Source organism: Scardinius erythrophthalmus (genome assembly GCF_964197995.2).
Source record: "Scardinius erythrophthalmus genome assembly, chromosome: 22".
Lineage (NCBI taxonomy): Eukaryota > Metazoa > Chordata > Actinopteri > Cypriniformes > Leuciscidae > Scardinius > Scardinius erythrophthalmus.
Window position 1 is genome coordinate 22,681,583 of NC_138242.1, and position 27,325 is coordinate 22,708,907.

Sequence of the window (27,325 nt, forward strand, 5' to 3'; positions counted from 1 at the left end):
ATCAGATGGTCATTATTGCGAAATAAACCCCAACAGGGTGATCAAGACTCAACGCAAAGTGAATGTGACCATATAGTGGAAGGATTTCAGTTGAATTGGCCTTGTTAAACGTATAAACAGAAATAATTTTAAAATTGCTTGTTAAAAATGGTTAAAAGGCTGCCCACCTATAGCAGGGGTAATAACTGAAATTGACACAAATCCATCTGTTTATAATGCAACATGACTGTATTTCAGCCTTCTGACAAATCTGTCTGTATATCATCAATGTTATACATCACATATAATAATTGGGCTGCGTCTTATTGGTTCTTTAAATTGAATGCATATTATTCAAGAGTGTTTTCACCTCAACCATTGACCCAATGCTGCCTAAATCATTTTTATACACTAAACCTGTTTGTGACCTTCCCCATCGTCCACCTTATAACTGGAGGACGCCTGAGAAGTGTTTTGCTTATAAAGGAGGTGATGAACATCTGCGCCCTGTTCGATTACCTCTAGTGCAGCCCAGCCAGCCACGCGCGAGGGAGACATCATTGAAGTGGAGCAGAAGCGCACTCTCAAGTGGAGGCGCGAGTCTCTCTCTCTCTCTCTCTCTCTCTCTCTAGAATTCAGAGGCGCTCTGCAAAGTGTCAGCCCTGCTCAGTGGAAATCATGTCTTTGAACACTATGAAGATGAGACTCTGCCAATGAACGTTAAAAAAGGCGCCTGACTGGAACAAGTCTGTGTGAAGTTCACTCCATCATCTACTCCAGTGAAAGACGCGAGGATGCGCGCGGAACTCGGTATCCTTTGTGCTTTGACTTTCCTGGTCTCGTGCACCCATGGCGCGCGAGTTGTGAGCGGTAAGTTTCATTTTTATGTATTATTAAAGCTATTTTTATTCATCTAATTCATTTCCAGAATTTCAGTCAGTGAGGACAATTGTATCAAAATTTTGAGGGTGGTTTTTTTGTGGTAAAATGATGCTCAAAGGATTTGCTGTCGCAATTATTTAAGTTTAAAGGGATAGTTCAGCCTTTGTTTGGCAGAAAGGAGAAGTTAGGCAGAATGACATCCTCATTCACCATTCATTTTCACTGTATGGAAAAATGATGCAAAGAAAGGGAATGGTGACTGAAGCTGAACATCTTCTTTTGAATTCCACAAAAGAAAAAAGGCATACAGGCTTGGAACAATATCATATTGAGTAAATTATTTTAATTTGTGATGAGCTGTCCCTTTAGAGCCATTGTCACACCAGTAGTCTGAATTAAAAAATATTGCTTTCAGGAATATTGATAAAATCTATCAAAAAATATTCATGTGTTTAATTGCTCAAACTGATTTCCGGTGTGGCAGTCATAAAGAACTGTTAGATGTGGAATGAACTCTAGAGGCTGTCATAAAATTCAAAATGCCATAATTTTTTATCTGTATTTAAGTGTTCATTATTATTCACCTCTACTTTTTTTTTTTTTTATAAATAAAGCATCTCTCAAAAACATTATAATTGTATTATAAAATCTAACAGATCAGCTCATATTATTCTCTTGCCCAAAGATTATTTTTCCTGAAGATTATTCTTGAAGCTTGTCTCTGACTTTTTTGAAAACCGTTCTCTCTTGATGAAAAGATGGAATGAAAATATTAGATGAAAATGAAAATGAAAGAGATGGGTAGAGACAGACAAATGAACAGAAAAAAAAAACAGGTATGTCATGTGTGAACTAAAAGGATGCACCAAGGGAAATTAAAATCGGTTGTGCAGTTCTTTGTGATGAGATCAGGATTTAACAAAGGTTACTAGAAAGCGGCAGTTTTTGAGAACGGAACTACAAGAACATTCCATGCTGGAAGGAGGAAAACTGTACCACACAGAGACAGGAATTGAGGAAGAAAGCAAAGGAAGCTGGTTGAGAAAATGCTGAGTCTAGTTTCCCCCCAGTTAAACCCAGCCCTATTACTGCTCAAACTGATGATATTGCAGATCTGGACCAAGCAATTATTTAAAGTACCTCCCGGGCAGGGAGCTAATGTTATTATTAGACTTTTAACAGTCTGTGTATTAATCACAGTTCTCTTCATTGGGCCCATCAGTGTATCTTAAGTGTTTTCTATAATGCAATATGCTTTGTTTATGATTTCTTTCAAATAATAATTCCATGCATTTTCTTTCTATCTATCCATATATCCATCCATCCATCCATCCATCCATCCATCTATCCATCTATCCATCCATCTATCCATCTATCCATCCATCCATCCATCCATCCATCCATCCATCCATCCATCCATCCATCCATCCATCTATCTATCTATCTATCTATCTATCTATCTATCCAACTATCCATCCATCCATCCATCCATCCATCCATCCATCCATCCATCCATCCATCCATCATCTGGAAAGTCATGCAGAACAAGAAACCTCTAAGAATGCAGCATGAATTTTGTGTCTTCAGGTCAGACTGTGTGTCAAGGCAGTTCTGAGCACCCTTGCTATAAGATCGCTTACTTCAGGGACGTGACGAGTCGCGTTGCCTTCTGGGAGGCTCTGCAAGCGTGCGAAATGGACGGCGGTTCGTTGCTGAGCATTGAGAACACGGCAGAGCAGAAGTACATCGAACACCTCCTGCGGGAGCTCAGCATCTCCACTTCCACTAGTGCTGCCACCGGGTCGGGCATCACAGACGGAGACTTCTGGATCGGCCTGACTCGCGTGGAGGGCGAGAACGCACAGGAGCCTGGCAGCTTCGCCTCATGCCCCAACCTGTACAGGTGGACTGATGGAAGTGTCTCACAGTTCAGGTAAGATGTGACTGATTTGGGGCCTGTTCAAAGCAGAGTTATGGATGGATCAAAAACAGTCAAACATTAGGACTTGTGTTCTAGAAACTGGTATGCTGATGAACCATCCTGTGGAGGAGAAGCTTGTGTGGTCATGTATCACCAGCCTACTGCTCTCGCCGGGCCTGGCGGGCCGTATCTCTACCAGTGGAACGATGACCGGTGCAATATGAAGCACAATTTCATCTGCAAGTATGAACCAGGTGATTCGCCGTGTGAACTTTTTGAGATGACTGTCAAAAGTTACCTGATCAACCCGAACTCACTGCTTTACAATGTTTGTTATGTTGTTCTGAGCAGAAAGCTACCTGGTAAAAGAGCAGAGCGACAGGCCTGGAGGGCGTGATGTTGGTAAGCAGCCAGGTGTCAAATCCATCATCATTTGACATAAAGATTTAAAGATGTGTTGACACTAATCTGTAAATGTGCCTTCCAGATCTTTCAACAGAAGAACAAGAGGAGAGGAGAACACCTCCCATCGACCAGGACGAGAACCCTCAACTTATAATGCCAGGGCCCTCAAGTAACATTAGATTTAAAATTCTGAAAAGAATATTTTGTGCTCAGTTCAAGTTAAGCTTATTCAACAGCATTTGAGGTCTAGTGTTGATTACCACAAAGAATTTCAACTTGACCTTTCATTAAAAAAACCTAGGAACTAGGAACAATGAAAGTGAATGGGGCCAATTTCAATTTCTCAAGTTTCAATAGAAGACTTAAAACTGCAAGCATTTAGCATGATTTGGTCCCACTTTATATGAAGTGGCTTTAACTACTACTATGAAATTAATAATTTGATATAATGGACTTATTGTGTACACATGTTTTTACATTGTACTTATATTTAAAAAAATCATTTATGTAATTACATTTGTAATTACACTGTTGACCCTTCCCTTACACCTTAAACCTACCCATACCACCTCACCTGTCCCAAACCTTAACCATATCACACCTCAATATCAGCAAAAGTGTTTTACAATACAACATGAACACAATAAGTACATTGTACATATTTATCTAATACATAGTACTTAAAGCCACTTAATATAAAGTGGGACCCATGATTTTAGTGTAAAAATAGTTACTAATCTTTTATAAAGTTATATCCACTTTTAAAATTTCTTCAACGGAATGCCTTGTAAACTTAAAACCTTAAAATAACTGTAAAATTATTATTTAAATAGCTTTATAGATCAAATAATACACATTTTGACAAAATAATTAATTTACTGTTCAAAAGTTTGGGATGAGATTTTTCAGGAATATATGTTTTATTTTTATATTATTTCTATTAAATATTATATTAATATTATATATTATATTAATTTAAATTTAATATTATTATAAAATATCACCAAATCAGCATTATTTCTAAAACATCATGTGACACAGAAGACTGGAGTAGTGATGCTGAAAATTCAGCTTTGCCATCACAGGAATAAATTACATTTAAAAAAATCTTGCCGAACCCAAACATTTGATTGATTGATAATGTTTTTATGTGCTGTTCATTGAGTTTCACTTGTACTGAACGCAGAATATTCCTTCAGCTCAAAATAAATGCCTGAATGTGAATAGAAATCAAAGTGTGTTTTATTTCTTTCCCAGGTATGCTGCTAATCTACGTGATTATCCCTACCATCCCTCTTCTCTTGCTGATCCTGGTGGCTTCAGGGACATGCTGTTTCCAGATGTTGAGCAAGAGGTGAGCCATTAAGATCAAATCACTGTAAACGCTGTCAGACTAATGCTAATGCGCTGTCCTATTATGCACAGTATCATCCAAATACTGCGACACATCAGGAAGTCAGTGTCTCACCAGCATCTTTATACAATAACAGCCTTAGCGTCTTGATTAATCAAGGTTTTCTGCTCACTAGCCAAAATCTGACACAAATCCTCTATTTCTTTCACTAACCCAGAGTTTTTACTGTGATTAATTAGATTCTTCTGTTTATAACTGTGCCCGGCAAAACAGCTTAGCCCATACTAATCATCATCAACATACTCATTATAGCATGGATTTGGCATATTTGAAGGGGGAGGGGGTTTCCTGCCGCATTACATCACACTGCGTTGGAGACAGAGTCCAACTTGACTTTTATTCCCATCAATATCCAGATTGGCAGGGAACGGGTCTACAGAACTGCTGAAGCAAGCCATTCCTGTCCTCCTCTCCCGGCCCTCAACACAAACACAGTTCATCTCCCTTTAACCCTCGGCCCGTGCTTGGCAAGGCATTATATAGTGGCTTATTTGTGTAATTTATTATGTTTATACGCTGACGCTCCCACAAATTGATGTCTTTTTAACATATTTCCAATCACTTGGGCAGACGGGGATCCTCAGACAATACATTTAAATCACTGGCAATGACTGAGTGCGCTTTATTCAGTAAAAGGCTTCCTGGAGCGAGTTCAAAGCTTTTGGATAAATGTCTTAACTCCTTAGCAGATGATGCTTCTATGTTTTACGATGTTTGCCACTTGTTCTCGTGATTAAAAACCATCTTGGAGCATAAAACCAGGAGGAGTCACTTAACGGCTGCTTTGCTTCGGTCTGCTAATCGCGAATACCTTTAAATGTCTTCCATGCATTGTTCTATAAATCCTTTTCAGTAAAACTCAGCAACAAATTATGAAAATAACAAAACCAAAGGGGAGATTTAAGTGGGGAAATTAAACTTTTACAATGCACACAATAGCAATACATATTTACTTCTGTGCCCATATCAACAGATTACAGTATAACAGTATATATTAACAGATAAAACTATAACTTATAAGTTCTCTCAATATTTACTCACCCTCATATCATTCCAAAACTGCATGCATTTCTTTCGTGCAAAACAAAAGATATTATATGGACAATATTGAATTTGATTGCATAGACATAACAAAAAACGATATATTTATTTTTAAAATATCGTCTGTGTTCCACATAAGAAATTCATACAGGTTTGGAAAGACATGAGGGAATATTCATACATGATGAGTAAATGAATATACATTTTTGGGTGAATACTTTTATAAGTAAAATCTTTGCAAATAATTTTCTGGAAGTGTACTCACATATTTTAAAGAAAAGTGACACTGACAGATACACAAACCTGTTATACAGTAAAAAAATACTGTATAATTGTGTATATAATTATATATATATTTTTTAACAGTAAACCACGGACCAAAACAAGCGTTAACCAATCAACTCTCTGGATCTCCAAGACGCCAAAGACAGACAGTGGCATGGAGGTTTAAAGATCCATCTCCACGATTCAAGCAGCTTCCTGGTTCTGTCAAATGGTGGTCAGCAACACGCTCGTCCGGTTGTTAGTTTAGTGTGTGATTTAATAAAACAAGCTCAAATGTGCAGCACCAGAAGAGCAGTTACACACGTTTCGCATTTCTGTACAAATGTTGTGCTTAGAGATGCTCCTCAGCCTCTCACAACCACGCAGTTTCCTGTTCACTTCTCCATTTCATGTTTCATGTCAGATAGTCTGACCTGAGGGTACTGAGGGCTGCTTAGGGAGGGTGAATGCTAATTGGCACCATACACAGTGAGCAATTAAATTACTGTAATTAAAGCAAGTACAAGTGGGAACCACATAAAAAGAGGAATTAAGAGTTCCTTCTAACAGCGAATGTCACACAAACTGAAGCTAGTGACACATTAAAGAACTGAATCACTTAAAGAGCATAAAAAAGCCTGCTTCAAACGGGTTCTGAAGAATTGGAGTACTTTGTGTCTCGTTCAAGAAATAAGAGGCCTATTTAATCTCAAACATTACTCATGCAGTGTGATGCATTGCCTATGACGCCATAACATCATGTATAATTACCTGCATACAACTGAAATTTGATAATGATGAGATTTATTTTAAAACATAAATGATCATTACTTAAATACTGGAACGACTGGCTTAAATAGTGACTGTTTTGCTCTGCAGCTATCAAAAAACAGATGAATTAATCAGAAATGTACATATTTTTTTGTATGATGCTATTACAAAGCTGCTACTTGTATATGCAGTATTTTGCATGAGAATATTTTATCATCACCTTTTACAACACTGCATATAGAAAATATCTACGCTAAAAAGTATTAAACTGGTTTGCATCATTGTGAAATATTGTATCAGATATCGAAGTTAGTCAGTTAGACGTCTGGTTGTACAGGAAGATGCGTTTCTGTGAGTGTGGGTAATATTGTGTGTTTGGATTTAAAATGTGCTGTTAATACTTTTTATATTTTTGAGACAGGAATTGGACGTGTACAAACGGATTAAAAACATTTCATTGTGAAGATGTTTTAGTATGTTTTTATGTCTCTAAAATGATGCCATTTGTTTGTAGTACCACATACAGTAAATGCCTAATCGCCAACAAAAACACCAGTCTTTTGAGTTACTTGACGTCCGAGTTACACGAAATCTGTATTATGTTTTGTGATTCATCACAGATTAAAAAGCTGTATGTAGGTTCTTATCGATAAACAACTTTTAATGTGATCAGCAGATATTAAATATGAAAAGGAATCGCATTCAAAGAATTCATGTCCTTATCTCTGCTCCTCAAACACTCAAGAAAAAGGTTCCTTAGATACATGGATCAAAGCTGAATATACAGATTACTACTGGCAATTGCACCATTTGTATTTGTTTAAGAGAAACACAGTTATGGCCATGAATTTAAATAGACACGGAGATCAGAAAGCTTTCAGGGGGTCCAGCTGGCAGGCAGAGTTAGAGCCAGACATAAGACAAATGAACTGGACCGCATTAACACCGAAAAGATGTGGTACTTTGTATGCGATTTACCCTGGTCTGCAATTAGTGACAGCATAGACTTTAAAGCACACTGCTAATTACGGAGCCAATTAAACTAATCAGTCCTATGCTTCGACAGGAGAACTCACGTCACACACTCAGGATCTGGTAATTATAGATATGACTGTAATCACTAGTCTGGAGGCACAGGGTAGAATTAAAGAAACAAACCCTTTCCCATCTGGAGAGGGGGGTGATTTTAGCCTATTAGAGATACAAAACACAAGCATCTCATTCTCCACACGACCAAGATACAAAACAGCTCTTCACATCGCTCTATTAGAACTGGAATACGCTTCATTTTATGATGGAAATGGGGAGGTTCTTGTTAAACATACTCTTAGTCTTAGTTTTATTTACAACTTTGAAAAAAACATTTTTTTTTTTACAGTGCATCCTGCAAGCTCCAAATCAAATCTAAATGTCAAAGACATTACTATTAATAATCAGTAATGGCAAATACTAATAGGGTTTGGCAATGATAATCAGTGTATGCAATTGCACTCAGGTGGGGTTTTACATATTTGTGATGATGGATGGATTTTATTGATTGTATGGATGGTCATATAGTTCATATAGTTTTATTTAATTCACCTGAAATTGGATGTGAGAGACGTAATCGGCATAGACATTTAGAGGGACGTGTTTAATATTCAGAGTACTGGTCAATCAATATGGGTTTTCAGTGACAGATTATTCCAATTTAAATAAAAGCCCACCATTACTATCTAGTAATATCAAACAAACCATCTGTCATAATTTTCTGCTGCATCAGCTTAAGCCAAAAGTGAGACGCAAACACAACTTTACAATTTGGGAAGATGCTTTAATATACATCTCAAGATCAAGGATACAAATATTACTGATGACAATGCCTTTAAAATCACATCAACCAAGAGTTTAAACTGCATTAGCACATAATCATTGTAGGTAATTAAAGATCCCACAGGCAATCAAGGCCTTATTAGAGCTATTCGCAACCTCTCACCCAGCGTGACATCTTACGGCCATTACAGTAACTATCCCAGGTGTCCCTGCAAACACAAAGATCAACATAAACATGTCAAAAACGCACATGCACGACAGATCGATACACTTAGATATGATGCAATATTAGGCAGAGCTTGAGGACAAATCTCTAAAGGAACAAGCAATGTGACAAATAAGCTCTGTCATGTGTGCCCAAGGATGTTTGTAATGAATACTTGCCAAGTTTTCAGTCCTCCAGCTTTCACAATGACCTTTGCACATGCAACTGAAGCTTTCAGGTCGTCCATAAGCAAATCTAGCAGATGGGAAACATTTATATACAAAATGTTATACTGAAGTTTTAAAACATAGACACATTGAGGTCAAAAAGAATTCAAGGTAATAAATTTAAAGCTGCTAAGTTTGGAAATTAAATAAATTTGGAATAATCTGAGTAAGCGGTGCTTTATGCATCACTACACTATTGATAAAGGACAATCAATATGTTTTTGGTCACATGGAATCCATTTAAAGAAAATAAAAGTACCTGAACAGGGCACATTGCACAAGTTCTGTCCACCCTGAGTGCCATCATCACACCATTTGAAACTGTTTATCTGGAAGATTCCATAGTCTTTCCCGGTATCAGCCGTACGCACTCTGTGGGTCTTAAACCTGCTTTCCCAGTAGGCCGTGCACACATCTATTGAAATGAAGTGAAAGGTTCAAACCAAAGTAATACAATATAGGAATTTTTGGAAGGTTTTTCAATAGCTGGATCTACTAAAAAAATACAATCAACAATCAGATATGCCAAACATTGCAGGTCAGTGATAATGCAAATAAGAAACAAAGTACTCACAATTGCCAACAGAGAATCCCTCAAAGCCATCAAGTCCCTCTGCCTTGAAGATACGGACAACGTCACAACGCCCCAGTGTTTTGCTCTCACAAGAGGACAGCCACATCAGACACAAGACCGCAATAGACACCCTCATATCTGCACTGCTGCTCACAAATTCAATGTCTGCTATCTGAAGAGGAGTTCAGATGGAGGGTGGAAGCTGTTGAGTGGGACTATTTATAAGTGAAATGAGAGGTTTGTGTCGCAACCAGTTTTCACAAGTGCATGCAGTTTGCAGTTGCTCCAGTTATTGCAGCTGAGGCAATAACTGACTTTAGGATGGTATATTTTTACTTCTAGAACCAATTATTTTTTTCATTTACTTTTTTCTTTAATGAGCCGAAGAGCGCACATCACACATCTCCTCCTCAATAAAATTGCACTGGTTGCCAATTGCATCAAATTCAAGGCAATGATGTTTGCTTACAGAATAACCACTGGCTCTGCACCACTATACCTAAACTCACTAATTCAGACTTGTGTGCCCTCCAGAAGCTTCCCAAAGAGGCACAAAATCACTTTTATGGACCTTTACCTGGTCGAATGACCTTCCTAACTCAACCTGAGCTGCTGAGTCTTTAGCCATTTTCAAGAAACGGCTGAAGACGCATCTTTATCAACACTTGACCCATTTATACTAAAACTAATCTATAAATGAAGACTTCAGATGCAAAAGCTTCTAAGTCCGTCCAACGTTTTACTTTAATATTAACATTTTTATCAGGCTCCTATGTGTCTACCTATATAAGTACCAACATTTCTGAATGGGCTGAGGCTGGAATTTAGTGAGTTTGAGGTGAAAGTATTTGATGAACATATACTATGTGCGGAGAGCATTCACTCAATAGTATTATCTCATTTTTGACAGAGGTGGCTTTTAGAAGCTTTTGCATCAGAGGTCTTTATATCTAGACTGGGACTAGTCACAGCACTTGCATATTGTTGCCCTACTGCATGATTGCTCTCCTCATTTGTAAGTCGCTTTGGATAAAAGCATCTTCTAAATAATTAAATGAAAATGTCATGCAGAGGAACTGGAAAAGATTTAGATAAAGACAACAGTGGACATAATAAGACGAAATACTCAATACAGGGGAAAACCTCCTGTAGTCATGATGTAGCTAAAAAGAGCAGCATTTAAGAACATAAAAAATTATAAAAACCACATCAAATATATATTGCGTTTTGGATTTTATTCAGGAAATTTTCATACAGGTTTTAATATGCTATAAAAAAAGATCTAAAACTTCATGCTAAACTACACTCTTGATGAAACAACTGTCAACTGAAATGGCCGGACCAAAGCACGAAAGGAAAGATATGGAGACAGTTACAATGTGGAAAACTGTTGTGAAAAACCCAGCACCATAATGCAACCTAATGTGCAAATAACTGACAAAAACTGCAAGGAAATGGACATGAGGAGAATGTGTCAACAAACATCTCAAACGGCCACTGTGCATAACCTCAAACAGCCCTTAGAAGGAAAAAAAACCCCGATAAGACCTGCTGTTGCTTATTATTTATCATATTGCTGGATTAAGTTTCAGTGTCCTTAATACACGTTACATGTAGTTACTATAATAATAACTATAAATTGTGCATAATTACATGCAACTAACCCTGAACCAAAACCTAATCCTATAGTAATGTAGTTAATTATTATTACTCTGTACCTATGTGTATAATTACACTGTAACACGGACACCTTAAAATAAAGTGTAACCTATATTGTACTGCATTGTAAAACACTGACATAAGAGTATCAAAAGTGTCAAAAATATAATTTTGTTATAAATGATCTCTGAACTCTGATCTGACATCAGCTGAAATAAAACATCCTATTAAATTCAGTGAAAACAGCCCTTAGGAATCGTGAAACTTAAGTTAACATTAAACAATGTAAACTGGCATGTTTGTGTGCTTATGTGTGAACTTAAATATTTGTTTTAATTAAGTGGCAGAAAAAGCTACAAATATTATTGTAATACATTAATAAACATTCAATTATCAAAATACATTTACAAAAAAAAAATATATATAATGAAAAAAAGAAATGAATAATTTAAATACATTTAAAATAACCCCCACAATTCACTATATTTCAAAGTCTGTTTGTGTTACACCTGTCACTTATTTAACATTTTATTCAGTATATTCTGTCCAAAGGCATATGAAACATTAATTAGCTTCAATCAACTGTGCTTTAGGGAACCTAATGTATGATGTGAAATTTATGTGAAACTTATTATTTTTATTATTTACCTTTTAGTCAGCAAAGAAATGAAAATAATAAATGATAACAATAATTGGATGTACTGTAAGAGCAAGACGTCTCGTCTTATTGACTGAACAGTGGTCCCTGCTGGAAGACAGTGGAAGGGGCGTCAAACTTCACAGCTTGTCCATTATTCAAAACCAGCACCCTGAAGGAGTAACAACAGATCAGAAATGCCTTACTTGAATACTTGACATTTAACTGACAGGATGAGTCACAGGTTCAATAAAGGACTGTAGCTCCTGACCTGTCAGTGTGCATGACAGTCAGCGGGTTGTGAGCGAGCCACAGTACGGTGCAGTCTTTAAACTCTGTGTGGATCAACTGTCGGACAAGACCCTCTGTTTCTATGTCCACACAAGGAAGAGCCTCTTCCACAAGCAGGATTTTGACCCTTGCAAGCAAGGCTCTGGCTAAACACAGCAACCTCCTCTGGCCAAAGCTTACATAACAAAAAAAAAAAAAACAGAAATATTTAACCCATAACAACCAATTGTTTGTTGTCCCAGTGCATAAAGGTTGCCATAGAGAAAACTATAATGTTTCATGCAGCAATAAACCAGAGCCACAGTCTAAATCTGGCCTCATGATTGGTTCCAGCTAGACTGTGAATCTTTTCTCACTGTAGTTTGTTTTACACACAAAATGAGCAGCCTTTATACCAAATTGTGGGAAACAATGAATTAGCTCAGTTATTTCGGTTTGCCCAAACTGCAAATTCCAGTTAATGGAATTTGATTTTTAATATTCAACTGAGAAGCTTCTAAAAGCCTTTTTTCTAATAGATTTTATTTTAAATTTTTAATTCAGTATTTAATTTTTGTGATCCTGTTTTTTTGGGAACTGGATTAAATAACTGTATAATTAAATTATTATTATATAATTATAATTAAATAAATAATATACTATTAATACTACATCAACCATTTATATAATAACTGTATGATGTTATACTCTGAATATTACATAAACATGTCAAATTGGCAAATCCAAAGATTTGCCATGATTCCCACACACCTGAGAGTGAGAGACGTTCTTTGAACAGGGTGCAGCAGCTGAGCAGGCAATTGTTGAACACGTTCCTTGAGATGGCAGAGCTCCAAAGCCAGCCACACCTGCGCGTCAGTATGCTGAGCGAATGGGTCCAGGTTAGCCCTCAGGGGTCCCGAGAACAGTACAGGAACCTGTGACACATGGGACACGATAACTCATTAAAGAAAACAATAACTGAATAATGCTTGTTACTGGTGGAGCCTGGGTAAAGAAAGTTTAACATTATACACATTATTCGCCGGCATTCCTTCAACCACACCCAGTAAAATAGTTCTGTTACCTGTCAACACTCCTTCCCCTCCAGACTTTGACTGATTTTGCTCTGGCTGGATCGAACTAGTTTGATCTCATTCTCTTGTATGCATTGCATTGCAAATCTAATATTGTTGGTCTAACCTGAGAAATGATTTGCAGACGGCTGCGAAGGTCGTGTAGACTCATGCGGGTAATGTTTACATCGTCGATCAGCACAGCACCACTTCTGGCCTCCACTGTCCGGAACAGACAGCTAACCAAGCTATCGGTGTCTGCTTTCCCCCTGCTTATAACTCCAATCTGTGGACACACGCAAACACACCAAAAATCAACCTGAGATTTAAATTAGGGATGGCTTGATACCACTTTCTCATGTCCGATACAGATATCGATCCCACAACCTTGACGCCAAGTCACCAACCCAATTTTTTTCTTGATCAGTTTATACCTATCTATACCTCACTAATTACACATTACTACATTATAAATAAAGACAAAATTGTGCACACACACATATACACTCACCTAAAGGATTATTAGGAACACCATACTAATACTGTGTTTGACCCCCTTTTGCCTTCAGAACTGCCTTAATTCTACGTGGCATTGATTCAACAAGGTGCTGAAAGCATTCTTTAGAAATGTTGGCCCATATTGATAGGATAGCATCTTGCAGTTGATGGAGATTTGTGGGATGCACATCCAGGGCACGAAGCTCCCGTTCCACCACATCCCAAAGATGCTCTATTGGGTTGAGATCTGGTGACTGTGGGGGCCATTTTAGTACAGTGAACTCATTGTCATGTTCAAGAAATCAATTTGAAATGATTCGAGCTTTGTGACATGGTGCATTATCCTGCTGGAAGTAGGCATCAGAGGATGGGTACATGGTGGTCATAAAGGGATGGACATGGTCAGAAACCATGCTCAGGTAGGCCGTGGCATTTAAACGATGCCCAATTGGCACTAAGGGGCCTAAAGTGTGCCAAGAAAACATCCCCCACACCATTACACCACCACCACCAGCCTGCACAGTGGTAACAAGGCATGATGGATCCATGTTCTCATTCTGTTTACGCCAAATTCTGACTCTACCATCTGAATGTCTCAACAGAAATCGAGATTCATCAGACCAGGCAACATTTTTCCAGTCTTCAACTGTCCGCATGATGAAGAGCTGGTGTGATGCAAATAAACTAACATTGAACTTAAGTAAAACTAAATTTATAATTTTTGGTAATCGTGCCACAACTTTAAACAAAAAGCTTATGATAAATGATATTGAAATAGAAAGAGTTAAAGAACTGAAATTTCTAGGAGTAATAATCGATGAAAAATTATGTTGGAAGCCACATATACATTATATTAAGGCTAAAATATCCAAATCAATTGCTATATTGTATAAAATCAATTACTTATTAAATCAACAAACATTGTACATGTTGTATTGTTCCTTCATACTTCCATACATTACTTACTGTCTGGAGGTATGGGGAAACACTTACAAAACCAACACTGAACCAATATTTATCCTACAAAAGAGAGCCTTAAGAATTGTAAATAAAACCACCTATAGAGCACCAACTACTCCACTATTTATTAAGTTAAAAGCACTAAAATTCAGAGATATTGTTGACTTCAAAACTGCACAAATTATGTATAAAGTAAATAATCACCAGCTATCGAACAGTATACAAGGGTTGTTTCAAATGAGAGAGAGCAAATATCACTTAAGAGGAATATTTGTATTGAAAAAGAAACTTATAAGAACAAATTCTAAATATCACTGCATCACAAACAAAGGAGTTAATGTATGGAACAGCTGCAGTGAAGAGATGAAATCAAGTTTGACAATGAGTAATTTTAAAAGACTATTTAAACTAAATATATTAAACAAATATGAAAAGGACTTAAGGTGATAGTATAGTATACAGGTTCATTGGTCTATATATTAAGTCTAGTATGGAGAAGTTATTATTTGATTTGATAGATGGCAATGAAGAAGATAGATGAAAAAAAAAAAAAAAAGGAAAAAAAAAAGGGAATGTGTGCATATGCATATATGTATGCATCGGTATCTATGTGAATGCATGGGTTTATGTGTATAAGAGGTAGGTAGATGTATACGGTGTATGTAAAGATGTATGTATAAGAGAAGCATCAAATTGTTTTGTATTTAACTAAAGGATAAAGAAAAAAGAAATGGGGTAGGACCTGAAAAGTTTGTTATGAACTTCTTCCTACTCCTTTTGAACATGGGAATTTCTAATTTGAATTATTTACAATAATTTTGGAAGATTGTGCTGAGAAGTACATGACTTTATTTGGCTGTTATTTTAATTTTAATTGTATATATGTATTCATGTTTGTATATTTTTTTATTTTTTTACATGTTCAAATAAACTACTACTACTACTAATTTTGGTGAGCTTGTGCAAATTGTAGCCTCTTTTTCCTATTTGTAGTGGAGATGAGTGGTACCCGGTGGGGTCTTCTGCTGTTGTAGCCCATCCGCCTCAAGGTTGTGCGTGTTGTGGCTTCACAAATGCTTTGCTGCATACCTCGGTTGTAACGAGTGGTTATTTCAGTCAAAGTTGCTCTTCTATCAGCTTGAATCAGTCGGCCCATTCTCCTCTGACCTCTAGCATCAACAAGGCATTTTCGCCCACAGGACTGCCGCATACTGGATGTTTTTCCCTTTTCACACCATTCTTTGTAAACCCTAGAAATGGTTGTGCGTGAAAATCCCAGTAACTGAGCAGATTGTGAAAAACTCAGACCGGCCCGTCTGGCACCAACAACCATGCCACGCTCAAAATTGCTTAAATCACCTTTCTTTCCCATTCTGACATTCAGTTTGGAGTTCAGGAGATTGTCTTGACCAGGACCACACCCCTAAATGCATTGAAGCAACTGCCATGTGATTGGTTGATTAGATAATTGCATTAATGAGAAATTGAACGTGTTCCTAATAATCCTTTAGGTGAGTGTACATACATGTAAATAAAGAGAGCGAAGATATACTGTGTGTGCGCAACACTGAGAGTACTGCATCTGTCTAGCAGTTTACTGAGCCTTTTTCTGTTTTAAATTTCAGTTACTGTGTGAATATGTCCAATCTCATCTGATAGCGAGAACCATACCATTCAGAATCACTAATAAACTCAAGCTAAATACAGTAGTTTTAAACAAAAGAACACCTTTATGTTCAGATTATGCGTGATAATGGGAACATTGGAACATTTTGGAGAGAGTTTTGTCATGCTGACTGTCACAGCCGAACACGACACAGTGTTTGAAGATGAAGGTTGACTGACAGCTCACAGAGGAGGGAAGAATTTCCGTGAAATAATTCAACCAGTTAATTTGGATCGGTCCCGTACTGACAGATACCCGATCTGGCAAAAAAGATCCGTATAGGACCAATAGCAATATTGAGTATTGGATCGCCGCATCCCTAATTTAAATACTGATATATTCAGTATGCAAATAAAATAAATACATTTAAATGTATCATCAGCTAATCTTAAATTATTCAAATTATTATTATAATGAATAAAAAGTGAATAATACATGAAAAACAAATACAAACAAATCTATCATTAATATAAATATTTAATTATTTGTTATTTATAAATAAATGAATAAATGTGACCCTGGACCACAAAATCAGTCTTATGGGTAATTTTTTTACAGTTGAGATTTATACATCATCTGAAAGCTGAATACATAATCTTTCCATTGATGTATGATTTGTTAGGATATGACAATATTTGGCCTAAATGAAACTATTTGAAAATCTGGAATCTGAGGGTGCAGAAAAATCTAAATATTGAGAAAATCACCTTTAAAGTTGTCCATTTCTATTGGCGATTGTGCTGCATCCACTCACAAAAATACATTTTTGATATATTTAAGGTGGTAAATTTACAAAATATCTTCATGGATCATGATCTTTACTTAATATCCCGATGATTTTTGGCATAAAAGAAAAATCGATAATTTTGACCCATACAATGTTTTGTTGGCTACTGCCACAAATATACCCGTGCGACTTAAGACTGGTTTTGTGATCCAGGGTCACAAATAAAAAATAATAAATAGTTAGATAAATGAATTCAGAATACCTTTTCCCCTTTTAAAATGGTGAGATTAATTCCTCTAAGAGCTGGTGTGCAGTTAGAGGAGGCTTCGGACTCATAGTTCCTGAAGTTCACCTCTCCATGCCGGGGCCAGTCAAAGGGTGGTCTATGGGTGACTGTCCATTCTGCCTGGGGTAAGAGGGGGCATTTAGTTAAATTCATTTCCATGCAGAGGATATGACATCCAATGATACAAAAAAAAAATGAGAGTCATCCTTTTGGGAACTATGAATTTGACCATGTAGGGTTATGTGTAAGGTGTGATTGCGCAAGCACAATGGAAGGAGTTTTTAGGTGTTAAATAAGTATTATGTTAGCCTGTACCTCCTTTTCTACTTTGGCAAATTCACAAAATCTTTGCATGCTCAGCATGTCAATGTTGATATCAGAGGCGGCCTGAGGGTAACGGCGTAGAGCTTCTTTAATCTGTAACAAAATGTTTTCATAATCGTTATGAATTATTCAAACTCAGATTAGGTTTCAGTACAGATAAACTTACATTAAAGGCACAGATCAAAGCCAGAGCCACGAGCCCTGAGTCAGGTTGAGTCTCAAGCAGAATCAGACTGACCAGGAACAGCACAATCCCAGCAACACCATCAAACTGCAACACAGCCCAACTGCACAAAGAAATATTGCTTTTGGTCATAAAGCAATCACATTAATCAAAGCTGTATATGCTGCAATAAACGTGACAGTTATTTGACAGGTTTAGTAGAGAACATTTACATTTAAAACTTAGTTTTACTGCAAAGGTATGTAAAATAATATTTTATTGGCTTGAAAATACAACATACTCAAAAAAACAAAAACAGTTGCAAAAGCTAATATATCAGTCACAGATGCATTTTACAAGATATTACACTCAAATGGCGCCCCCTAGTGTAGCGTAGTTCTCATTTTTTTCAGGTGGCAGGTCAAAACAAAAATTGCAGAACAACTTAAACACAAATCTCTTTCTGTCCACAGACGAATACACAAAAGTCAGCCTGAGATTTAAATATGGATATTTTCAGTACATAAATAAATGTTTATTATCAGTATATCTCAAATAAATTATGTAAATATGATCTATAGACTTTTATAACTAATAATAACAATAAAAGGCAATAAGAAAAACCGTTACAAAAGCTAAAATATCAGCATCAGCACCAGTTATGTTATTGAAGTGGGAATCCACAAATCACCAGCATAAACAAAATGTATGTAAAAACTTTTTTTAACCTTTCGGTGATGATTCTTTTGTACTTGACCAGCAGGTTTTGATGTGAGGCTTGGAGGCAGTGTGTCAGACACACCTGCCTGTGTTTTGGCCCAGAAAGTGGAACTTCAACACTATGTGTCACACACTCCAGAGAAGTAACTAAAACAACAGGGTTTGCCTCAATGTGTCTGATTCGTATGTGACCTGAAGAAAAATGAGACTGAAAGGGGGGGCGGGGGGTTAGATGGTGGTTTATATACTGTACAAACCTTCAGGTCAAACATTCATGGGAAATTGACGTACCTGAATACGGAGGAAGAGCATTATCAGCGGGCACACAGCTAGGCTGAAAACTGGCATGATGAAGATGATCAAAGTGATGGTGCTCAATATGTCCAAAAGACTCCTCAACCAGCTGTGCAAATGTTTGGCCAGTTCTTCATCAACCACTTGCATATCCTAAGCCAACATGAGAACACAATTAGACTTGTTTGGTGTTGTTGAAATGGGATATAAGATCTATGTTGGATTTCCATCATATTTGCTTGTGTCTGTTATTTAATATAATATCTACTTCCCCAAGGACACAACAGTGATGACCTGCTACTTGTGGGAATCAATATTTTCAGGTCACTTGCTTTGACCTCTGCTCTACATCGCCCTCTGGAGGATGACACTCACCTGAGTGAATGATTGCAGTGACCATCTGGCGTCTGTCTTCGGGGAATGTACGGGCAGGTGAAGAACATCTGACAGCAGCTCAGAGTGTAGCGTATGAGAAGCCCTGAGAGAACCGCAGGTCAGACAGTAGGCGGCACAGCACACAAGCAAGGCTGCAATACAAAAGCACATAAATAAGCTAAGAAGAAACACAAACTCTTGTCTATGAGACTACAGGTTGACAATAACCTTGCAGGAGTCCGAGCAGTGCGTACGCAGACAGTCGCGAGTTTCTGAGCTCTCTCCACTCCTCCAGGCCTTGAACTTCTTTGGCTTCACCTGTCCACACGCTCAGGACGGCATCCTGTGCTAAACTAACAGCACACACAGACAGGTAGACCAGCGAGGTAACTGACACCCAGTGCCAGCCAAAAGCCCTCAGATACAGCCTGCAGGCCTCTCCACTGCCCTGGAATTGCAAAACCACATCACTACACAATATTCACAGCAAAAGGAGTTCACTCAAAAATAAACTGTATCATCAAGCCATTATTTACAGAAAATCTTGCTTTTATTTTATGGTCACTTGGACGCTATAAAAAATTATGTTAGTAGACATAAGTGGAACAGGGTGAGTAAAACATTTTCATTTTGAATGATTTATGAATGAGGAATAAAACAAAGCTTATTTAGATTTTTTTTTTTTTTTAAATATGATTATTTTCTTTAAAATGATTACATTAAGTAAAATAAAAAGAATAATTAAGAAAAAAATGCATTTATTTTAAAAAATAATTAAAATGACCATAAACATTATCATTTTTGGTACATACTTTTTTGAATAGAGAGTGATCTCGTTTCTCGTCAGAATTACTGAGCTTATCTTTACACCTGTAAAAATCAAAACATCAAGAATATTTGTACAATGTATTAAGGTTAATTCTGCATTGCATGCATGAACACAACACAACCACAGGGTGGGTGGAGAAATAAGGTGTAGCTTGTTGATGATGATGCCACAAGAAGCTCATTAATCTGGAATAAAAAGGGAATGTCAGCGGCCCTGTTCAGACTAGAGGTTTTCTTTCCCATGAGGTAGGCGCCATCATCCTGTGACCAACAATCCCTGTCTGTGATTATGTGGATATCATCCTTTCTTAATCCACTGAAGGTGAGTTGAGGTGAACCCATGACCAGTTTATTTGCATAATCCAAAGTGAACAAAATAAGACGATGACTGGAACTAAGGTGAAGCAGGCGGAGCTGGACAACACCAAGGCAGTGCTGAAGACCATCAAGGTGGAGCAGGAAACCATGCTGAGTTGGAGACCATGGCAGAACTGAAACACGGAGCTCAGAGAGTTCAGAAATGGCCTCCGTGGCCATGACAGGAAGCACAAATAGTTCAATGGCGGCCTCTAAAGGCCAATTCACACTGCACAGACGACCACCAACAAACTTCGATTCAGAGTGAGTGAAGTCTGACTGGGGGAAAAAATGGATGGTCCTGTAACCACAATCCAAATTTTACTGTTACAAATGTCTTTGCGTGTCATTCTTCGCCTGAAAAAACGCTAGCAAAACGAAAGAGGCTGTGGGTGAAGCCGTGGTTGCTGCGAAGGGGAAGACGGGGCGCCTTCTCGAATTTATGCAGAGAACTGCAGTCAGAAGATTTACAAAGCTTTAAAAATTTTTGCTCGGGTGATCCCTAATCAGTTTCAGCATCTACTTCAGATGATGACACCAATCATTCAATGGCAAAAAACAAACTTCAAAGATGCCATTTCACCTGGTGAACGCCTAATGATAACTCTTCACTTCTTGGCAACAGGTAACGCAATGGCCTATGTTTCATCTTCCATCAATTTAAGTTATTAGCGGTGCTGATATGGTATTTATACAAGATGTTTAAATTTTCAATATTGCAATTCTAAAAACATTTCTTTCTTTTTTTATTCACAGGAATCCTTTCGTAGCCTGCACTAAGTTTTTCGCATTGAATGCTCAACTTTAAGTGAAAACTCTCCAAGACGGTCATTTTGACATATTTTTGTGTGCATCTGATCGTTTAGATGTGATACAAAAGTATAATTTGCTTGTCTAGTTGTGGTGCGTTTCGGAGCACACACACAGAAAGCCGCCTTGAAGTTGGAAATCGCATCTCTTTTGATTATTGTGCTTTCAATAGCTCTTTTTATCGTCTATTTTTTATAGTTTTACCTCAAATATCTTCTTTTTATAGTCTTTGGAATCCAAAATTAAAATTGAAAATAAAATTAGATTAATTTCACAGGCCTAAAGTGTAACCAAACATTTGAATGTTTGGTTCTCTCGGCCATCGTCACTAGCCCATCCTTAATTACTACCTTGTAACATGCATACTACATACTGCTGATATTTGCCATATCGCTCTGTGTTATCGACCAGGTAGAACAAGTATCCAAACCTCTATAGATAGATTCACAAATAACCTGCCTGATCTGTCTCAGATTTTCAGTGTACCCAAGCACACAAATGAACTTGATGAAATCACTAGCAGTATGGGCACTATCTTCTATAGCATCTGTGCCAACCAACCCCATTGCATGTTGTTTTTTTATTTATATATTTATTTATGTAGATATTTTTGTGGAGCTATTTATTTATTATGAAGGACTAAAAATGACAGAACGAAAAATAAATAAATAAATAAATAAAAGTAGAAATAAATAAATAAATGCAGAAATAATAGTAAAATAAATACATTTTGGTAATATAAATGGCTATTTCTGTATTTTTACATGTATTTATTTATTTATTTATGCATTTCTATATGTATTTATTTATGTATTTATACATTTATTTATATATTTATGTATTTATATATTTATTTATTTATTTATATATTTATATATGTATTTATTTATACATTTATTTATTCCTACATTTATTTATTTCTGTATTTCCACATTTCTACATTTATTTATTTCTGTATTTCCACATTTCTACATTTATTTATTTCTGTATTTCCACATTTCTACATTTATTTATTTATGTATTTCCACATATCTACATTTATTTTTCCCTGCGCATGTATGCTAATTGACCAATGGCTAACCACGCCCCCTCCACTCACTCAGTCAACATTCGGTAACAGCAGCTGTCACAGTAGGAGACATTTCACAGGAGGCAATTGATGATTTTTTGGAGACAGAAAGATTATATATCATCTCGATGTCACCAAAAGGGCCTTAAATATGCATTGGAGGGTTATATTAATAATTTTATTGTTGAGAAGGCCGATAAGCTTCAGCTCCAGAACAAAGATTTACAGTTCACAGTGTAAACGTTATAGTTTGGTGCTATTTCGCTTCAAACGCTCGCTTTATACGCGCGTCCTATTCGCTTTGGATTCAAAATGTTCAAACGTCGAACTAGACGCGGATACGCGCGAATTTGACGCTCTATTCGCGTTTGGTGGGAGCGCAGAATAATGAACAGGCTGCGATGTCAAGATTGCATTGCTGGAATGTGTGTATGTGTGTGTGTGTGTGTCAGAGAGAGGCACGGGCGCGATCGAACAGTGGAAACATAAAAACATACTCCGTCATTTTGTTCATACAGGACATCATTAAAACTGCAAAGTGTTTAGCCTACTTATATTTGTGTAAAACACAACATTGTGCTTTTGTCAAACTGTAAACTCTTGTCAAACTGTAACCTACAACTGTCACCCAACCAAAATCACACACACACACACGCTGTTTAAAAGCCAAAATGACAAGAAAAACCATAAAAACGAATGAAAACTGATAACTGCAATGCATTGCAGTGGACGAGGAAGCAGAGAATGTCCAAGTGTATTGGGTTAGCTATGCGTACTGTGATTGGCTCATCGCGTTTGGGGGCGTGGCTTAGCCATTGGTCAATTAGCATACATGCGCAGGGAAAAATAAATGTAGAAATGTGGAAATACAGAAATAAATAAATGTAGAAATGTGGAAATACAGAAATAAATAAATGTAGAAATGTGGAAATACAGAAATAATTAAATGTAGGAATAAATAAATATATAAATAAATACATATATAAATATATAAATAAATAAATATATAAATACATAAATATATAAATAAATGTATAAATACATAAATAAATACATATAGAAATGCATAAATAAATAAATAAATACATGTAAAAATACAGAAATAGCCATTTATATTACCAAAATGTATTTATTTTTACTATTATTTCTGCATTTATTTATTTATTTCTACTTTTATTTATTTTTTTATTTATTTTTCGTTCTGTCATTTTTAGTCCTTCATAATTTATTCATTAATTTGCGTATTTATTTATTGGTTTTACAGGTCCTCCATATGTAACAGAACTACCACAATAAAAATTACAATTCATAAACGCAGGGCAGCCTAATTCAACATGTAAATAAAACACAGTCATCAGATGTGCGGAGCCAGGACTGTTTGCATTATGCATGATAAATAAGTCCTATTTCACTAGTAAAACCTTCGCAACTCCAATTAAACAATAGGCTAAATAAATTAAATGTTCAATAGACTAACTAATATCTGCTGAACATTTGGAATAAAAATATGCGGAAAACCGAAACAATAGCATTTGACAAACGAAACGTGGTAATTGGTTTATTATGCTGCTGTTACGAAAATTGAACATTTACAAGAATACAATCTATACCCTAGCCTGGCTAACGTCAGACCTCGTCTCATTGAGACGTGGTCTGGGAACCACATGTTCATTTTCTCGTATTTGAGGCGTGGTTTACGAATGCCCAGAGCCATTTATTGGGTGCTACGAATGTCTATTAAATGCGCCTGTACGTAGCTCATAGCCAATCGTTTCAATTATATCAGATGACGTATGTAGAGCGACAGAAATTCGGCGAGGAAGACGACGAAATAAACTTGCGCTCTAAACTACTTCGAACACTATATAAGGCATCGAAAAAATATAGAAAGGTAACTTCGCGTCTGATGCCATGTTGGATCCATATATAAACAAACTGCTTCGGTGTGTCGCATAGATGTCGTCATCGTCTTGCTGCTCCCTCCCCGTTCTGTGATTGATTAGTTCCCTTTTTGAGGGGAAAATCTGGTCCATGGTGTCCAGGCTGCCTAGCAGCGTGAATAAAATCGTGCTGCGTGCAAGGCAGTATGGGGAAACCCAGGCTATCTATACCCCAAACCCCCTGCTCTCCCTGGTGCTTGTTTGAAATGCTCACCAATTGCATTTCTCAAGCCGAACTCTTTTGCCGCCAGGAAGTATATGGAGCGAATTATGTGCCATAATTAAAAAAAAATCTACTTCACAAAGGAAAACTCGACTCGCAAACAAACTCGATCTGTTTTGCAAAGGAAAACTCGACTCGCAAACAAACAAAAAGCAATGTGCAAGTACAAAGGTCAGTTTCAGTGAAAATGCAGTAGAGTAACAAATATGTATTGTGTTTTACAAATATAAATAAATGAGCCAAGATAATACTTCACAAATAAATACAAACCATCCTACAAATTGCATGTAACCTTTGAACAAATACCAAATCTAGTGCATACAAATGCATATCTGTCTGTTATGATTGTGTGACACTTGGCTTTTTATGAGATCTCTCAGCTCGATTTTCTCACAAATGTGTCCAGGCAGATTTTCTCACAAATGCATTTGAACAACTTCCTCTTCTAAAACAGTAGATGGCGCTAAACTAGGGGATTAATTTAGCACTAGTCTCCCGGGAGAAGCACTGATTTGAAACTTGCCTTTGCCTGCAGCTGAGGAGAACAGGTGAGTTTCTGTCTTACTTTATCTAGCCTATAATTAACCTTTTTGAGGTTATTAATTAACCTCTCAATTAAATGAAATGTTCTCATTAATTTATGGCGAACGAAAGAAATAGATTCGTTCAGTGTAGAAATAATCACTAATTTAGTAATTTCGCATGCGTCCGATGTAGAAAAAAATTCTACATCTGACCGTCCTTTGGGCCGCCTCTCATGCTCCCCCTGTTTCTTTCCTCGTCAAGCCTCGAAGAAAGAAGCACGCGGGTAGATGTTCGCGCGGCTATCTCTCTTTACGACACAAGAGAGCTACCCCGCCCTCCGTTTTGCACGTCACACAGAAGCGTGTTTTTTATGAAAATGTTCTCTCTTATGCGCTTGCCCGCTTCCTTCCCTCATTGAGCAGCGACGGAAGAAGCGCGCGGTTAGATGTGCATGTGGCGATCTCTCTTTATGACACAAGAGAGCTGCCGCTCCCTTCCATTCTGTTCATCACGCAGAATCTTCTCCGTGATTCAGACATAACAGCGCGGTTTTCATGCCTGAAATCAACCACGCTGAAACTGTTCTCACTGCGAGAACAAGCTGCCATTCTAAGTACTATGAGAGCTCTTATCTGTCAATCCCCCCCCTGTGGCTCAGTGGTAGATTCTAAGATTTTTGCGCCAGAGACCTGAGTTTGAATCTCGGCTCTGCTGAATCTTTTCACCAAATCGATCGAGCTCACGCCGCCCCCGCCCCCGCATGACTCACTCTCTTTGGGCAACGTTCGAAAAAGGGGTTGATCGGCCTCAACGTTTGACCCCGCCCCCCATCTAAACCCAGCTTTTTTTTTACTGTGGATCTGGAAGACGCTTACTTTCACATTCAGATAGCCCCTCGTCACAGGCCATTCTTGAGATTTACCTTCGAGGGGCAGGCTTATCAGTACACAGTTCTGCCATTCGGCCTGTCTCTAGCACCCCGTACGTTTACGAAGTGCATGGACGTGGCGCTTTCTCCTCTGATGTATCAGGGATTGCGCGTGCTGAACTATCTCGACGATTGGTTGATTCTGGCACAGCCGAGAGCCGAACTATTACGACACAGAGCTTTGATTCTCAGCCATCTGCAATGCCTGGGTCTCAAAATCAATTACCCAAGAGCAAACTGAGTCCCAGCCAGAGTGTGATCTTTCTGGGCACAGTTATCGACTCTATGAATATGAAAGCGCGGCTCACACCAGAGCGCGCCCTCTCTATTCAACAGCTGGCAGCCTCCTTCAAGGCAGGCGAGTCCTCACGCCTGAAAAAGTTTCAGAAACTTCTCGGTGTCATGGCAGCCGATTCGTCAGAACTCCGTATGGGACTACTACGTATGCGCCCACTGCAACACTGGCTCAAGCGCCATGTGCCAACCCGTGCATGGCGGTCAGGCAGCCTGCGAGTCATGGTGAATCACGGTTGTTTGTGGACCCTGATTCCCTGGCAGGCTCAAGACTGGCACCTCGAGGGCGTGACCGCGGGGGTGATTTCCACATGGAAAGTGGTTTTCACAGACGCCTCCAAACGAGGTTGGGGAGCGTTGCATGAGGGCAAACCTGTCTCCGGCCTCTGGCCGAGTACGGAGCAGAACTTACATATCAACTGCCTGGAAATGAAAGCAGTGTGTTTGGCCCTCAAAGTGTTTCTGCCAAACGTCAGGGGGCACCAGGCGGTGTCAGGTCGGGCAGCCTGTATGCCCTGGCGAGGGACCTCCTCATGTGGGCGCAAGCCAACCTGAGCTCTCTGAGAGCAGCACATATCCCTGGCATTCAGAACACGGGTGCGGATATGCTGTCACGGGGCAACACTCCCCTAGGCGAGTGGTCCCTGAACCCTCAGACGGTGCGTCTGATATGGAGGATGGAGATCGACCTTTTCGCCTCAAGGGAAAACACTCACTGCGCAATGTTCTTCTCAAAGGACAGGGATGCGCTGGCCCATCACTGGCCCATCCTCCCCCTTTATGCATTTCCCCCCGTTTCAGTGATTCCCCAGGTCAGGAAGAGCAGATGCCCAGTCCTCCTAATAGCCCCTCTCTGGAAATCCAGACCGTGGTTTCCAGAGCTGGTTCAAATGACAGGCGAGGTTCCCTGGCCTGTTCCGTTGAAGAAAGAACTCCTGGCGCAGTCGAACGGGACGATAGGGCATCCGCGACCCGATTTATGGGCACTCCATGTGTGGCCCCTCAACGGGTACACAGGGACATTCCTGACAAGATCCTAAACACGATCACTGAGGCCAGGGCCACTTCTACTAAGGTGCCTGTATGCTTTGAAGTGGTCAGTGTTCTCCAGCTGGTGCTTGGACAAACCTCTGTGAGCCCCTCCTGTTTGGAGTTTGGTGTCGGTGACTCGAAGGTCATCCACAAACCCAGACATGGTTAT

At 38.2% G+C, this 27,325-nt stretch overlaps 3 protein-coding genes across 8 annotated transcripts; 1 reads left to right on the forward strand and 2 right to left on the reverse strand.

Annotated features, from left to right (window-relative positions):
* The first annotated feature begins 443 nt into the window (after positions 1 to 443).
* On the forward strand, positions 444 to 7,377 carry chodl (chondrolectin). 6 transcript variants are annotated; one of them, XM_081352733.1, is made up of 7 exons: positions 444 to 849; positions 2,397 to 2,794; positions 2,879 to 3,036; positions 3,134 to 3,184; positions 3,270 to 3,356; positions 4,445 to 4,541; positions 6,009 to 7,377. In XM_081352733.1, the coding sequence occupies exons 2-7, from the start codon at positions 2,430 to 2,432 to the stop codon at positions 6,091 to 6,093; spliced, it is 843 nt and encodes a 280-aa protein (XP_081208859.1). In that variant the 5' UTR covers positions 444 to 849; positions 2,397 to 2,429; the 3' UTR covers positions 6,094 to 7,377. The 6 variants fall into 6 exon arrangements, with proteins under 6 accessions (XP_081208859.1, XP_081208860.1, XP_081208856.1 ...); XM_081352734.1 differs by having other exon boundaries at positions 456 to 849; positions 2,405 to 2,794; XM_081352730.1 differs by having other exon boundaries at positions 456 to 849; positions 2,449 to 2,794.
* A 914-nt stretch (positions 7,378 to 8,291) lies between these two features.
* On the reverse strand, positions 8,292 to 9,791 carry lyz (lysozyme). Its single transcript, XM_081352735.1, has 4 exons — positions 9,496 to 9,791; positions 9,181 to 9,336; positions 8,874 to 8,949; positions 8,292 to 8,698 (listed from the first exon to the last, which is right to left on the reverse strand). Exons 1-4 carry the CDS (start codon positions 9,629 to 9,631, stop codon positions 8,635 to 8,637), a joined length of 432 nt encoding a protein of 143 aa, XP_081208861.1. The 5' UTR covers positions 9,632 to 9,791; the 3' UTR covers positions 8,292 to 8,634.
* A 925-nt stretch (positions 9,792 to 10,716) lies between these two features.
* abcc13 (ATP-binding cassette, sub-family C (CFTR/MRP), member 13) lies at positions 10,717 to 19,478 on the reverse strand. Its single transcript, XM_081352728.1, has 11 exons — positions 19,379 to 19,478; positions 19,151 to 19,302; positions 18,773 to 18,928; positions 18,490 to 18,689; positions 17,765 to 17,885; positions 17,590 to 17,691; positions 17,251 to 17,394; positions 13,265 to 13,423; positions 12,833 to 12,999; positions 12,063 to 12,257; positions 10,717 to 11,963 (listed from the first exon to the last, which is right to left on the reverse strand). The coding sequence occupies exons 3-11, from the start codon at positions 18,923 to 18,925 to the stop codon at positions 11,879 to 11,881; spliced, it is 1,326 nt and encodes a 441-aa protein (XP_081208854.1). The 5' UTR covers positions 18,926 to 18,928; positions 19,151 to 19,302; positions 19,379 to 19,478; the 3' UTR covers positions 10,717 to 11,878.
* Between the last annotated feature and the right edge of the window lie 7,847 nt (positions 19,479 to 27,325).

What these genes read in the sequence shown, in the direction of transcription:
- abcc13 (XM_081352728.1), bottom strand. Translation starts at nt 18,925, where the DNA reads ATGCAAGTGGTTGATGAAGAACTGGCCAAACATTTGCACAGCTGGTTG. An exon ending in CTTTGATCTGTGCCTTTAAT is followed by an intron (nt 17,692 to 17,764) that starts GTAAGTTTATCT and finishes ATTTTGTTACAG; the next exon opens with ATTAAAGAAGCTCTACGCCG. An exon ending in CCATTTTAAAAGGGGAAAAG is followed by an intron (nt 13,424 to 17,250) that starts GTATTCTGAATT and finishes GTGTGTCCACAG; the next exon opens with ATTGGAGTTATAAGCAGGGG.
- lyz (XM_081352735.1), bottom strand. Translation starts at nt 9,631, where the DNA reads ATGAGGGTGTCTATTGCGGTCTTGTGTCTGATGTGGCTGTCCTCTTGT. An exon ending in GGGATTCTCTGTTGGCAATT is followed by an intron (nt 9,337 to 9,495) that starts GTGAGTACTTTG and finishes TCATTTCAATAG; the next exon opens with ATGTGTGCACGGCCTACTGG. An exon ending in GCTGGAGGACTGAAAACTTG is followed by an intron (nt 8,699 to 8,873) that starts GCAAGTATTCAT and finishes TTGTGTTTGCAG; the next exon opens with GGACACCTGGGATAGTTACT.
- chodl (XM_081352729.1), top strand. Translation starts at nt 774, where the DNA reads ATGCGCGCGGAACTCGGTATCCTTTGTGCTTTGACTTTCCTGGTCTCG. An exon ending in GGAAGTGTCTCACAGTTCAG is followed by an intron (nt 2,795 to 2,878) that starts GTAAGATGTGAC and finishes CTTGTGTTCTAG; the next exon opens with AAACTGGTATGCTGATGAAC. An exon ending in TATAATGCCAGGGCCCTCAA is followed by an intron (nt 3,357 to 4,444) that starts GTAACATTAGAT and finishes TTTCTTTCCCAG; the next exon opens with GTATGCTGCTAATCTACGTG.